The sequence below is a fragment of the Euprymna scolopes genome, chromosome 1, assembly GCF_053919585.1.
Source record: "Euprymna scolopes isolate OS-2025 chromosome 1, ASM5391958v1, whole genome shotgun sequence".
Taxonomy (NCBI): Eukaryota; Metazoa; Mollusca; class Cephalopoda; order Sepiida; family Sepiolidae; genus Euprymna; species Euprymna scolopes.
Window position 1 is genome coordinate 97,421,935 of NC_136482.1, and position 16,062 is coordinate 97,437,996.

Below are 16,062 nucleotides of genomic sequence, written 5' to 3' on the forward strand. Positions count from 1 at the left end.
TCTAAGACCAAAGGTATACACTTCTGCCAACACCGGAAACTACACAAAGACTCCATTCTGAAATTGGATAACTCTGAAATTCTCATAATCAAGGAACACAATCGATATTATATTATTTTTCATTCCTAATATCAAAAACTTAAAAATCAAATGCGACAAAGGAATACAACTACTAAGAGTACTATCCCATACAAACTGGGGCGCAGATAAGAAAACACTGCTCAAACTCTATAGAGCTTTAATTAGATCCAAATTTGATTACGGATGCTTCATTTATGAAGCTACATGCAAATCCTACCTCAAGGAACTCGAACCCATTCATTATCAAGGCCTAAGAATAGAATAAATCCGGCAATAATTCATTCAAATATTATCTCAGAAATACAACCTGTACTACTCAATTTAACCAACCATCCCAAGGATAAAACAAACCCAATCACCTTCCAGGAATAAATACTTCTCATCCAACAAAAGTACCGAGAACACCACCATATATATACAGATGGATCCAAAATGGGTGACAGAGTAGGATGTGTTGCCACCCTGAATAAATCCAAATTCCAAAAACGACTTCCAAACAAAGCATCCATCTACAGTGCAGAAGTCTCAGCAATCGACCTAGCCTTAGACATAATTCCAAACAACAATTCCAAAAAAATTATAATCTCAGATTCCAAACCTATACTTCTAGCACTGGAAAACCACGACACATATAACCCCCTTATTAACAAATTATTAAAAAAAAATATGACCCAAATAGCAAGAACTACAAACCTTATTTTCTGCTGGATCCCGAGCCACACAGGCATCAAAAGTAATGAAAAGGCTGACTCAGCAGCAAAAGAAGCCCTAAAGTTGGAACAATCCAATACAAAGATCCCTTATACAGATCTCAAACAAACTATTAAAACATTCATAAACACCAAGTGGCAAGAAACATGGAACAACTGCACAAACAATAAACTACACCACATATCCACATCGGAAAATGGCCACAGGGATACAGGAAATAGAGAAAGGAAGAGATAACCCTGGCCCGGCTGCGAATAGGCCATACCTTTATTACTCACTCCTATCTTTTAAAAGGGGAAGATCCTCCGATATGTATACCTTGCCATGAACCTTTCTCAGTTAAACACATCTTAATTGAGTGCAAGAAATTCGAAACAACAAGATCTCAATATTATCAAGTAAGCAACTTAAAAGAACTTTTCAACACTATACAAATAGAAAACAACCTAAACTTCTTGAAAACAATCGACCTATACTGGAAAATTAAAAATAGCTTATAGCAAATAACCCCTATAAAAATTCCAAATAATTCATAAACAACACCTTAGGCACTAAATAAACAGAGAAGTTGATGTGCCATTAAAAAGCAACCAATCAAACTATACCTAAAAATATAACATCAAGCCCTTCTAAAAAAACTTTCAATGAAAATAGATAACCTTGTCCCCATCCCCCTCGCAAAAAAATAAAACTGAACAAACACACTGAATCAAAATAAATCCAAACGATCTTCAGCATTAAATGACCCAACAAAGGTCGATATGCTGGTTAAATAAAGCAAGCAACCAACCAACCTGATGCAATTGCATTCAAGATGGGTATATTTGCTGATAACACCACGCAGTTTTCTCAACACGTAGACAAATCGGATGCGCACATATCCTTAGAAAATAGTCTCCAATCTATCAAAATTCACAGCTAACATGAATTGGATTAAATACATAGAAGATATTGCTAAATCTGCTGCAAAGAAGATGAACTCCCTCTACTGCACTAGAAATCTCACATCTACTAGTTCTCAACATCTCTACAAAGCCACCATTCATCCATGCATGGAGTATTGATGTAACTTCTGGACTGGTGCACTAAGCACTAGTCTCTTTTTCTTAGGCAAATTCTAGAAAAGAGTCTATAATACTAATTTTCAGTCCCTGTCCCCTATCACTGCAATGTTGCATCTCTGTGCTTGTTTTAATGAAATGTGTTCGGATGAGCTTGCTGCATTTGTGTAAATACCCTCAACCAACTTGACAAGCCTTAAAATCCTACCATTTTACTGTAGAGTTCTCTAGATGCCAGAAAGTTTCCTACTTTAATAGCTTCTTTGTTCAAGCCACTTGCTTCTGGAATTCCCTCCCTGTTTCTCCGATTGTACCAATATGCAGAAAACAGGTATTATATATATATATATATATATATATATATATATATATACGCACACACACACAAATGAAAATAGATAAACCAGTTCATAAAAGAAAAAAAATCTGTATTCTCTATTCCATTTTTTCAGGGCTTATCTCGAACCAAAGATGGATTGCTGGTGGTCGAGATGGACTTGAATATGTGTCGGCAAGCTAAAGACAATTGGGGATTTAGAGTAAGTATATAAATATTTTTTAAAATTTTATTTACTAATTTACATGCTTCGGATGTTGTACTGTTCAGCCACGTCCAGATACCCTGTCTTTGAATAACTTATCCCAGTTAATCTTTTAAGAATTTGGAACTGATTCTTTCATTACACTAGTCAACAACAAATTTCTTGTCTGCATTTTTTTCAGCTGATTTGTGATAAATCTTATGCGCTGAATCCAAAAATCACATTGGTTTTGCTCAATCAGGTCAAGTTTTTTTTAGCTATGACCACATGTCAATTTCTTTCTTTTTTTTTTTTTTGGTAACATGTACGCATGTGTAGAGCATATTAAATGTTTGTGAAGGTAAAATGCCATGTTGAATAATTGTTTTGATTGAAAATGATTATTTTAATGACAAGAAGTATTCATGTCTGATAGTTCTAGGTGATTGTCAAAAAGGGATCAGTTTGAAGTCATAAAGCCTTCCAAAATTTGGTACTCAGCATACACAAAGGAGGATTGTCCTGTATAGGAGGAATTAGTGTCTTGCAAAGAAAGGAACATCATCAACAACCCTCTGGCAGACAGACAGAATACTCTTCCCACCACTGCACATCAAGTTCTGCTTAATCAAGCAGTTCACCAAGGCTCTGGATAAGTATGGTGACTGCTTCATTTAGTTGTTCCAGACTTTTCTAGGATTAACCATGGAAAAGTTGAAAGCTGGCATATTTGACGGTCCTTAGATTCGGCAATGAACAAAGTGTAACTGGAAAGCATTTGTTCTGGTAGTGAAAAACTTGGCAACAATAAGGCCGGAAACTATGCAGAACTTGTCAACAACTTGCTGACTGGTTTCAGAAACTTGGGCTACAAATGAGCATCAAGATACACTATCTATTTTCACATATGGATTAATTTCCTGAGAACCTGTTTAATGAGTGACGAGCAGGGGAAGAGATTCCATCAGAATTGACTACTGTTGGAATCTGAAGAGAGACCTCCCTGCTGCTGAGCATTCCAGGAGTTCAAAGAAATGGCAGTTGAAGCCCTGAAGTTTGGACAATGGTAAAGCAACATACAATTTACATGTACTTAACTTTATCAATGCCCAAAATTCAGTTTTTCAGTAATCAATATTTCTATCAGGTAATCAATATATGTTTTTTTTTTGTTTTTTTTTTTTACATAGGCATCACCACATTATCAAGGCCAAGAGGCCACTCAAGGATAAGGGTTAAAGAGTGTACAGTAGAAATTGGACAATATAGTAATCATTAGTAATGAAAATTTGGTAAATTTGATAACTTATATGGAACGGCTCATCAAGAACTTATTTACGTTAGACTTGAACACAACCATATTGTACTCAGCCGGAAAGCAGGAAAACGGAAGACAATTCCACAGGCGTGCAGTTCTAAGAAGCTTTGTTCATGGAATCTACGTTTAGGTTTAGGCACAGATAAAGAGTGGGGGGAATTATTGATAGTGTTTACAGCTAGACGAGTGTTTCTTGTGAAAGTTTGGCGAGGGGGGACCATAGATTGAAGCTCAGTCGAACACTTTCCATGAAAATAACGATACATCAGAGACAAACTCGCAACATCTCTTCTGTGAGATAGAGGTTGCAAGGAAGAGAAAAGGACATCTCCTACGAGGCTACGAAGTCTATTTTGAACTCTATCAAGGCAGGACAAGTCCTTTCTAGCAGCTCCTGCCCAGATGTGGCAACAGTATTCCATCCTTGGACGTACCTGGCTCTTATATAGATAGAGAATAGCATCAGCAGTGAGATATTTACGGGATCGATAGAAAGATCCCACCATTTTTCCAGCGGCCTTGGCAACAGATTTGATGTACGTGTTCCATTTAAGATCAGGAGTAATGGTCAAGCCCAGAAGCTTGTCAAAACTTGAGGCCTCCTGAAGACGAGAGCCATTCATTTCAATTGATGCAAGATGGGGATCAGAATGTTGATGATGTAAAGAGAGAAGCTTGGTTTTAGATGCATCAAAAGTAACCAGCCACTCCTTTCCCCATTGTACTACGTGCTCAAGATCAGAGGAGAGAGAATTGGAGAGAACTTGGTCATTTACTGTGTTAGATGTGCTACCATAAATGGTAGTGTCGTCAGCATAAATGTCTACAAATGATGTAAGGATGTGATTTGGAAGATCATTAATGTAGATCAGGAAAAGAGTTTTTCTTAAAAACATTTAGGTTTATAGGGTTTGACAAAAATCAGCTGACAACGGCACAAAAATGTAATTGATTTTGTCATAAGATCTGATTGTTTTCGAATCAGCTTAGCACAAGGACCTGAACTGATGGAGAGAAATGGATGCCATTTCCTGATTCAGCAAAAAAAAAAAAAAAATTCCTAAATCAGTTGTAGAAATGTAGACAACCTTCAGAAAGTAACAAAATTATTGTTAATGATGTTTTTTAAACATTTTGTATCTACGTTTTTTTGTACGTTCTTTCACTAGAGATTGAACTTGTAACCACTAATTCATTAGTGGTTAAGTAGAATTCATTGTTTAGCCTCATGGATAAAGGCATTGGTTATGAGCCTAGTAGGTGCCTAGTTGTGACAACCAAGCTGAGGATAGTGGTTGAAAACCTGTAAATAATAATAATATCTACCCTGCTCTTAAAAATACCATTAAATACTTAGTAAAAAATAGTTATTGCAATTTACACTCGAAAATACAATTTTACATTTTTGTTTGTTTTTGTTTTTTAATAAATAAAGTTTCCATTAATGATAGAAATGGACCAGACTTAAGGTAGACGATTTAAAATGATTTGGTGATTTTTATTTTTAGGTGATCATTTTAAATGCTTCAGATTAGCAACTGTCTGACCCAGATTAAGTAATTATAAAAATAAACTGTAGCAAAGTATGTTAATATATTGCCAATAATAGGATACAACAATGACAAACAAAAATTGGCTCGTCTAAAACAAATTTTCATTTTAAATGCTATTCTGGTGAGACTTTGAAAATCTGACAAAATAACAAATGTAAGAATTCATTTTTTTTTAATTAAAAAGTAACAATAATGATAATAATAAACAGCTTCCACTGATGATGAAAATAGATTATTTCCAAAATTATTTACTTTTATTTATTTTTGTAAGCATCTTTCATTTTAAAATTGTAATGGCCAAATGTTTATCTTCTGTAAAAAGCTTTTGGGCCTTTATTGGAGCATCATTATTGGTATTAATTTTATTAATAATATATTCAGCAATCCAAGTGTTCTCTATACTAAATCTACTGTGATTCTACTCAATAATTTTAGAGCCTATAAGCAGTTATTACTATTAATATTTATTTTCTATAACAAAATATAGTCTTGGAATAATTTAAATCTTTAAAACTATAATAATAAAAAACAACAACAAAACTTATGTCTCAAGCCGCTAATCTTAATGTAGCATTTTTACACTATTAGGACGAAATTTTGTAGTCGATAAATGGAGTTTTCAGATAAAAACAATGGTTTCTACTGATTTTTTTTTCAATTCTAATAAGTTACAATGGTAGCTTCCAAATAATGCAGTCGAAATTACTTGAATATTACTGAATTATTAAAAAAAAAAATTTTAATCGTGTTAGCAGGTGAAAAATTTTGGTGATCTTGTTTCAATCAAAATGTAAAATTACCTCACTATTAATCGCCCTGTTTGTGGGACTTTAGAATATGCCAATATGACCAATGGCACATTATTGGTCCAAGTAAAACCTCCTAAACTGGACAACTTTCGATGGGATAAAAATAAAAGTTTACCCACACAAATTTCTTGAACACCTCTAGAGGAGTAGTAAGGTGTGAAGAACTCACACAGTGCACCATAGAAGAAATTAAAATCAATCTAACAAAGCAAAATGTGTCAGATGTGAGGAGAATGGTCATTAAAAGAAATGATACACACCAACACATATGTATTAACCGTTAACTCAACCAAACTCTCACCAGAAATAGAAATTGAGTACACGATGGTCAAGGTGGAAACATACATACCAGGACCACTCCGGTGCTTCAGTTGTCAAAAGTTCGGTCACCACAAAGATCGATGCACCCGAACCCCTGTGTGCGGAAGATGTGGTAAAAGCGGACCAGATCATGAAGAAAAAGACTACAAAGAAAAACCAACCTGCACCAATTGTGAGAGAGGACACTCAGCCAATTCAAGAAAGTGCAAGACGTGGCAAAATGAAAAAGAAATCACTAAAATAAAATATACCATAAATATCTCTTTCCCAGAAGCCAGGAAAATGTATGAATCCACCATCCCAACATACTTGGAAATGACAAAAAAAAAAAAACACCACCATAACTAACACCCATAAAGGCCAAAAGTTTGACTCCATCAACAAACCTTCAGAAATAAAAACTGACGAACTCCCACCCATCATAACAGAACTAAGATCTCTATTAAAAGAGCTGAAAGCTTTTGTGATGGAATTGGGCACAAACTACCACACAAGACCAAGACTTCTCCAAGAGCCAGATTCTGCCAAACAGAAAATGAAAATAGAGCAAGCAACACAGACACACAAAATAAGAGACCCTCCCAGGTGACATCCCCAATGGAAAAATTCTTCCAGGAACATGGACCTAAACAAAGGTCTCGAAGCAGATCTATGCAACGGTCCAATGACAAACCAAAGGGACAGAATAAGGGACAAAAAGATGGTCCATCGAAGAAAGAAAAGAATGATGACGAACACCTAAGTAGAGAAAAACCACGGCAACATTCAGGAAAAGAAACTGGAAGTCGTAAAGACATTCCTGAAACAAAAAAAAAACGAACTGACCGACATGAAAAAATGTGGAGGCAGAGGATAACTCTGAACCTCCTCTTATCCAATGGAACTGCTGAGGACTTAAGGCAAACATAAACAAATTACTATTGTTAATATCTAACCTACAACCTGCTATCATCTGCCTCCAGGAAACATTTCTGAAGACACACGATAACATCACTACAAAAAAATACACCCAATACAACTTTATGCACAATACTGGACAGAGGGCCTCCGAAGGTGTATCGATTCTAGTTAGAAACGACATCCCTCAGAACGAAATAACTCTAGACACCACATTGCAAGTAATTGCTGTGAAAACCACTTTACATAAAACTATCAACATTTGCTCCATGTATATCCCACCACATGATCCCATAAAAGAAGCCGAAGTCAACAAAATAATAGAACTTCCTAAACCATACAACCTACTAGGAGACTTCAACAACCACAACATCATATGAGGAAGCAATAAAACAGATGCAAAAGGTAAAAAACTAGAAATCATCAACAATAACAATCTGTCCCTCATGAACCAAATCTCCAATACATACCTCCACCCTGCCTCAGGTACATACTCAGCCATTGATTTGTTGCTATGCGACCCAGCCACATTAATGGACTACAGTTGGCAAGTGTATGATGATTCATGTGGTAGCAATCACTTTCCCATTATACTTGAAAACTCAATCCCGATTGAAGATAACCCCCTCAGATGGAAGCTAAACAAAAGCTAACTAGGAAGAATATAAAACCCAATGCAATGCAAAACTAATAGACAAAGATGAACCGGAGAACTCTATGGAACACTTTACTGATATCTTGATGTCAATAGCTGGGGAATGTACACCCAAAGGCTCCAAATCCCAAAAATATAAAAGACCTTGGTTTAATGAAAATTGCCAAAAAGTGGTAAGATTACGTAAAGCTCCACTGCGAAAATTTAAAATTCGACCCACTACCCACAATCTAGACCAATTCAAACAAAACCGAACAAAAGCCCATAGAACAATTAAGGAGGCCAAAAGAATGTCATGGAGAGTCTACATCAGCAAACTGAACCCACACCAAAACAAAACAAATCTGGAATATGGTTAGAAAGATAGCTGGCAAAAATCAACCAACACCACTAAAACATGTTAAATGATAATACAAAAATAACCAGCAAAAAATATATAGCAAATGTTCTCGCAAAAACCTTCTCAAAAAACTCCTCTAACGAAAATTATAAACCACAATTAAAAAAAGTCAAACTAGATGCTGAAAGGAACAAACTAAACTTCAAGTCAGACAATGTAGAAGACTACAACAAACCTTTCACCCTATCTGAATTAACCGATACCATAAACAGTTCACACAAACTGCAACAGGGTCAGATGAGATCCATTATGAGTTCCTGAAACAACTACCTCAAAAATGCTTAATATACCTCCAAAACATCTTCAACGACATCTGGATTAGGGGTAAACTCCCTGACATATGGAAACAAGCAACAGTAATTCCCATCCCAAAACCCGATAAAGTTAAGTCTGATCCCAAAAGCTACCGACCCATAGCATTAACAAGTTAAATATGTAAAACATTCGAAAGAATAGTGAACAAAAGACTAACTTGGTACCTTGAATCAAATAGTCTGTTTACAAACCACCAAAGTGGGCTCCGAAATAAAAGAAGCACCATTGATAACCTAATACGCTCAGAAACCTTTATCAGAGAGGGATTCATAAAAAAGGAACATACAACGACCATTTTCTTTGATTTAGAAAAGGCCTATGATACAACGTGGAGATACTGTATCATGAGAGACCTACACAATCTCGGACTAAGGGCAGACTACCCAAATTAATAAAAGATTTTATGTCTGACAGAAACTTTAAGGTCCATGTGGGATCCACCCTTTCCGACCTCGAAAACCAGGGGGAAGGAGTCCCATAAGGAAGCATACTATCAGTCACTTTATTTAATATTAAAATTAACAATATTGCCAAATGCCTAAATCCTGGAATTGACTGCTCCCTATATGTCGATGACTTCTTGATCTGTTATAGATTAAAAAAATGTCCAAACAATAGAGCGACAGTTGCAGCTGAACCTAAACAAAATAAACCGGTGAGCCACAGAAAATAGTCTTAAATTTTCTGAGTCTAAAACGAAGTGCATGCATTTCTGTAATATTAAAAAAATGCACAACGATCCAACCCTCAAACTCGATGGCAAAAAAATTGATATTACTGATCAATATAAATACCTAGGGATCATTTTTGACAAAAAATTGAATTTTGAATACTTTAAATATTGATATTTAAAGCAGAAATATCACAAAATACTACATTAAGAGTTGTTGCCAATACAGACTGGGGAGCAGACCAACAAACACTCCTAAAACTATACAGAACCCTAATCTGCTCGAAACTGGATTATGACTGCTTCATCTATGGCTCCGAAAGGTCTTCCTACATAAATATCCTTGACCTCATTCACCATGAAGGACTAAGACTAATTTTGGGAGCATATAGAACATCTCCAAAGAAAGTCTATATGCAGAAACCCACAAAGCACCCTTAAAGCTCAGACAGGAAAAACTTGGCTTACAATATTACTTGAAACTAAAGTCTTGCCCAACAAACCCTGCTTATCAATGCACCTTTGACCCCAACTATAGAAACCTATTTAACAGAAAAGAAAAAGCCATAAAAACCTTTGGACTTCGAATGGAAACCAGCATAGAAGAATCTCAAATTCCAATAACAAATATCCACGATTCTATAATATCTGAAAGCCCACCATGGACTATGAGACAAACAGATGTAATGCTCAACTTAAATGAAAATAGAAAATCAAAAACAATACTATGGCTAAGGAGGCACTGAAGTTGGACCTTGATGGTCACAGGATCCCATACACAAACATTAAACCCTTAACAGATATATATTTAAAAAAATGGCAAAGTCAGTGGAACGAAAACATAAATAATAAACTATACGATATAAAACCCACACTTGGAGAGTGGAGACAGGATAAACATGGGTCCCACAAGGACTGGCCAGACTGCGTATTGGCCATACAAGACTCACACATAATTTCCTTCTCACTCAAGATGATGAGCCAAAGTGCACAAATTGTTCAACTCCGCTTACTATAAAGCATATACTGGTAAAGTGTAATGAAAACAAACAAATCAGACAACATTATATTAAAGCAGGAAATATGAAAAAAGTCTTCAAAAACAATGATACAAAAGACATCATTTCCTTCCTAAGAGAAACTGGACTATACAAAAAACTCTGAAGTTGTATACAACGGATACATAAATAACGAACCGTTCTTACCAAAGAAGTCACTCATCTAGACTGACACTATAAAGATTGAAATAAAAACACGACAGCATTAAATGACCATCAAGGTCGAGATGCTGTTAAATTAACCAACCTACCTACCTACCTACCTACCTATCAAACTCTGTGTCTTACGATCATTTTCATCAAATTCTATTTTTCATTTTCTTTAATAAACATTTGAAATTCAGTATTACAATTTCCGAAATCATCAGTTGTTTACGAAGAACTAATGGCTCCCTAGAAGTATTGATCAGACACCACCCCTCTCAAAACAAAAGCGTCAGGGGTCCAAATATTAGATCTAGCTTTTTACTTTATCTTGAGTTTTTCCCAACATATTTTGCTATTAAAAATCTTATACTTACCTGTGTTTGTACTTTCTCAAGAAAAATGTATTATTTATAAAACTACTTTATTTGATTGGATGAACCGATGTTATATCGCATATCCCTCTATATTTACATGAATAAACTAGAAAGCAGCAGCTGCGACAGCGACAATAATGGCGACGCTAAGACAAGTCTGTTCGTCGATACAATGCAAATGAACTCACTAAATACACACAACTTCAAAGTCCATTTCTTCATGTACACACATCAATAGAATAGCTCGCACATACTTCAACCAAGTAAACCGCCAGAGAAGGCCACACAGCAACAGAAAAACTAAAATACAAAACACAAACATTGTAGTAAACGCATTTCCTGCAGCATATAAACACGAATATCTATTTCACGTAACACTGCAACAATACAACACCAACTAGATTACATTCACAACTTTCTTAGCTTTAAAATCGATATAACACATGCAAACAGATGATTCTCTACATTAAAGCACAAAAAACAAACAATTAAAAAGCAAAATTCAAACCAGTGATCAAATCTCTCTTTGCCTTCACCTACGTCCGTGCCGTGAAAATAAAAGCGTCAGCCTTCTCGACAAACGGGCAGTTACGCCAATGTGAGCCGCGCTGTGAACTTCACTCCGTTTAGCAGCTAGTAGTAGCTTACCCCTTTCTACTACGCACCGTCAGCATCACCGCCGCCATCTCACAAGTGATTCTAATTCAAGCCCCGAAAACTACCCTTCTTTGCCGCCGCTGGATTATCACCGCTCATTAACCACTCGCTACCGATATCAACTACTAAAGATCGCGGCACACACTAAGCCAAATTCCTACCATCACCGCCCTCACCCATCCGAACCAAAACTTAGACCACCGACGAGTTTATCTCAACCCCCAACCAGCCTTCATAACGACGACGTCATAAATCTCTGATTTGGTGAGAATAAAATATATATATATATATATAACTTTACTCAGTCGTTTGTATTTTTCTTGCAACCATACGCTTGTTTATGAAATCGACTTGTGCTACTTTCCCTCCACCCCTCTTCTGCTTATTATTTTAGTTTTATTGAAGTATATTTTATTATTAAAACTATTTTATACATTGCACTATATGTAATATTTACATACCTTTACATTTTAGACTACATTTCTTGTATAGTTTTTGATTTGCTCTATTAATTCACTTTCATTAATTTAATATAACTTAAAAGCTTCAGGATGGAGTGCCATTGCTTTATTTAACTGTTTAAATATTTTAGTCCGATAACAACCTTGTTTAAATCATTCAGTACTTGTTAAAATAGTCGATAGATCAATTTTTTTTTTTTTTTTAATATGCCGTTTTAAACAAAAACAATATTACGTAAATAATTGCCATGCCAAAAATAGTAATATATCTAAAAATTATGAAAAATCATTGAGTAGAAAGTTATTTCTAGTTAAAAGTAATTTTTACAGAAAATTGGGTAAAATCGCATTTTTTCTTAGGTTTTATAAAGTAAGCAGCAGATGTCTAAACACAGGGGACATAACTCTGGAACAAAATTTTTTTTAGATTACTTGTGTCATGGTTGCAATATTTGTTGTCTATAGCCATAGACGTTTTTTTTTTTTTTTTTTTTTTTTTACTAAAAACACAATAGCAGTTGTTCTACTTGATGAATGTTCGTAATTTTGGGATATATTACTATTATCGACATGACAATTAAGTATGTAATATTGCTTTTGCTTAAAACGATATATTAAAAAAATTGATTTGTTGATAATGGCTTAACAAGCACCAATCATTCTTTTTACTGAAGTAGCAGAGCTTGGGGTATAAAATCTTAGGGTAAAGAATTATTTTGTATTATTTGGACTGTTCTCATCTTGAGTTTTATTTGCACAGTGTTTCAGCCGATGTAACTTCCGACCTTTAAATGTATTTTGTCAATACCTGTCTTGCTATGGGTTGTGATATTTCCTATGCTTTATAGCAGACTATTGCAATCTTCCGTTTTATAGTTTTATTAATTTTGATTGTTGATAAAGAGAGAAACTGCATAAAACAAGAGGAAGGGGGGGGTCAAACAACACACAGTGGGAGTAATATACAGAAATTTTGTTTAAAAATGAGTTATTTGGTGAGAAAACTTCAAATACTAATGAGAAAAATTAAGATTGTTTTTTGATAAATAACAATCTCCAAATCTAATAGCGTTATATTAATTTATTTTTATTTCGGACTATTATTCTCATATAGGATAGGAACCTCGAATCTCCTAACTGCATTCTCAGCCATCAGTAGTTGTTGTCGTCTCACCACATTTTGGCCAAGTAAACCTCTGGCACGCTTTGGGTGGGATTGAAACCGCTATCTTCAGACAATGTTCATCTGGAACTGTAGAGATTCAACGTCTCTATCAACTGCGCCACGGGCCCCAAGAACATTGTCTGAAGATAGCGGTTTCAATCCCACTCAAAGCGTGCCAGAGGTTTACTTGGCCAAAATGTGGTGAGACGACAACAACTACGGATGGCAGTGATGGCTGAGAATGCAGTTAGGAGATTCGAAGTTCCTATCCGTCGCGGTTACCACCTGACGAAGGCCAGAGGAATAGTTGGCCGAAACGTTGTGAATAAACAAACCAATAAAAGATGAAAAAACAACAATTAATAAAGATGAGAATAATAGTCCGAAATAAAAATAAATTAATATATATAATGCGCATCTCAAAAGTCAATTCCAATTAAGGAATAATATATATATACAAATAGTGTTAATGTGTATTTTGTGTGATTAATAAAATATATCGGTAAACAAATGTTGATTAACTAGGTTTCAATAAAAACTATGTCGTCTATGGTTAATTTTATTGGCAGTTTAAGTTTTTTTTTAAAGACATTAAATAGAATATCAATCTATGTTTTAAGTCTATTATCAAAGTTATAAAATTACATTTTAAGTTTTGCTTTGTAACAGATTTATGTAACCATCTTTTCACCTGTAAAAACTGAAACAATTTACTATATATAGTTTTTTTTTATTAGGGTATTCATATATGGTACATGTTGATATACAGATTCTCGTTAGATAACTGAAGTGGTCAGTACCAGATGAGTGACCATTTCGAAATAAAAGACACCGTATGTGGAAAGACAATGAAATCTCCATTTAAAAAAATTTTTTTTAAAATACAACTCTGAAGTGGCCATTAGCAAATGCTTAAGTATAACCTGCTAATCCACATGTGTTGGGATTGAGTTATGTAATGAAAAAAAATCATGTCCTAATTAGTCATAATTTTAATTTAATGCCAATCATCCATTTCTTCATGTCTTATTTTCATCCTCTCTCTCTCTAGTGTTTGATACCCCCCCCATTCTTATTTTATATCCATTCTCATCATTCTGTTTAACACTCAAAGGTAATAAAATATTAACTACAAAATAAGATCCGAACAGTCCATTATAAGCAATAGAAAAGTTCGCCAGCATTAATACTATTCAACCTAAAAATTCCGGGGGGGGGGGGAGACATATAGCAAACAGATGATTTTGGATTTTATCTTCAAATAAACTGGCTTTACTTGAATCAGTGAAAGGTGAATTCACAATCTAACCCGGGCTCAAAGGGTGACCCAACGGGTTCTTTTCAGGCTATATTGATATTATTAATACTATATTTCTTGGTTCTTGAGCAGAGTTCCATCATATTAAAGAAAGCAAAAATAAAGAAATCTGTATGATGTTTGTACCCATGGCAAAACAAAAGTATTATATTCCAAAAATCATATAAATTGATCAAGAAATTTTTTTTGTACATAAAAAAAAAAAATCATTGTACAAGTAACTGAGGAGTAACTATCTTGCCCGCCATTTTGAAAACAAACTCAAGAAACAAAGGGAGATTTTCGCTATAATGAATTCCCATTAATTGCTTAAAAATTATTTTCTTTATAAAGATTAAAGTATTTGATCAATTTATGTAATTTTTTAAATATAATTTTCGTTTTGTCACAGGTAAGTACTTGATCTTTTTTAATATGAGAAAATTCTGGACAAGAACCAATTTCTCTTTGAGTAAATGTTTTCATTATTTTCTTTATAGATGACTCAACGTTTGGACTTGTATGCAAAATCTCTGGCTGAAGCTATCAAGGAAGATTATGAACCCACAATATTGAAAGAGTAAAAGAGAATCAAAGCATGCACCTTTTTCCTGATTCTCATTTCATACCGGACCTATCTTGCTGCCAATGACATAGTTAATAATTTGAATTATAACTTTATATACGAACAAAATCAATTGATCTATTTCAGAAAATGTTTAAACATGATTATTTTTATTCAAGACAATTCTGATTTATTGAAAATGTAGAAAATAAAATTATTAAATACATTTGAATTAATATTTTTTAATATGCAGTAAAATTTATATACACATTAAAAAAATTGCCTGACAATAAAATTAATACAAGTTTTTATTTGGTGAAATAAAATTTGATTTATACAAGCTTTTTTTTTTGTTCATTTAATTTTCATATTATTTCAGTGATATTAAGTGTTCATCTTCCATGTGTAAGTATTCATGATTTCAATCATAAAATTTTATTTTACTTTTTAATTCCATAGATTTCCTTTTTGATGAACATAGTGATACACTTAGTGACCCCTCCCTTGCTCCCAAGTGCTAGGAAGTAGGAGAGAAAAGAAAGAGGATATATGACAAAAAGTAAGTTTATCATAGAAAATAGGATATGACAGTAGATAGAAATTTCTTCCTTAATGCAGACAGAGTGAGGGTGGCTAAGGTGCAGTCACAATTAAAATGATGGGAACAAAAGAAGGAGTGTTGCTAGAGGTGTGTTGTTAAATAGGCTTATCAGGGTAGACAAAAGAAACTTGAGATAGAATTATTGGTCAAAGGGACAGAACAATGGATAGAGGTATATTTAGTTTTATGACGATGAGGGAACAGTATGCAGAGACTAATGTTGAGAGGTGGACACAGATTGTAGCTCAGAACAAATGGGGAAATGAATTGTTCAACAAACTGACAAACCCAGCCTCGGCAGGATATATAGATGAGGGCCTTAGCATGTAGAAGATCCATGGAGACACAAGAGCCACACTGATATGTGTAAAGCTTTGGAGTCTGTTTTCTTTTGTTTTTCTGTGTTTTATTTTATATATTTTTCC

The 16,062-nt window shown here is 34.4% G+C and overlaps 1 protein-coding gene across 1 annotated transcript in view; it reads left to right on the forward strand.

Moving 5' to 3' along the window:
• LOC145255477 (beta-ureidopropionase-like) overlaps positions 1 to 15,376 on the forward strand; it is a 188,125-nt gene extending 172,749 nt beyond the window's left edge. Inside the window, exons 13-14 of the mRNA XM_080113970.1 lie at positions 2,306 to 2,392; positions 14,972 to 15,376. Coding sequence (XP_079970096.1) covers positions 2,306 to 2,392; positions 14,972 to 15,055 — 171 coding nt within the window. The 3' untranslated portion in view covers positions 15,056 to 15,376. The remainder of the gene's footprint in view (positions 1 to 2,305; positions 2,393 to 14,971) is intronic.
• The last annotated feature ends 686 nt before the right edge of the window (positions 15,377 to 16,062 follow it).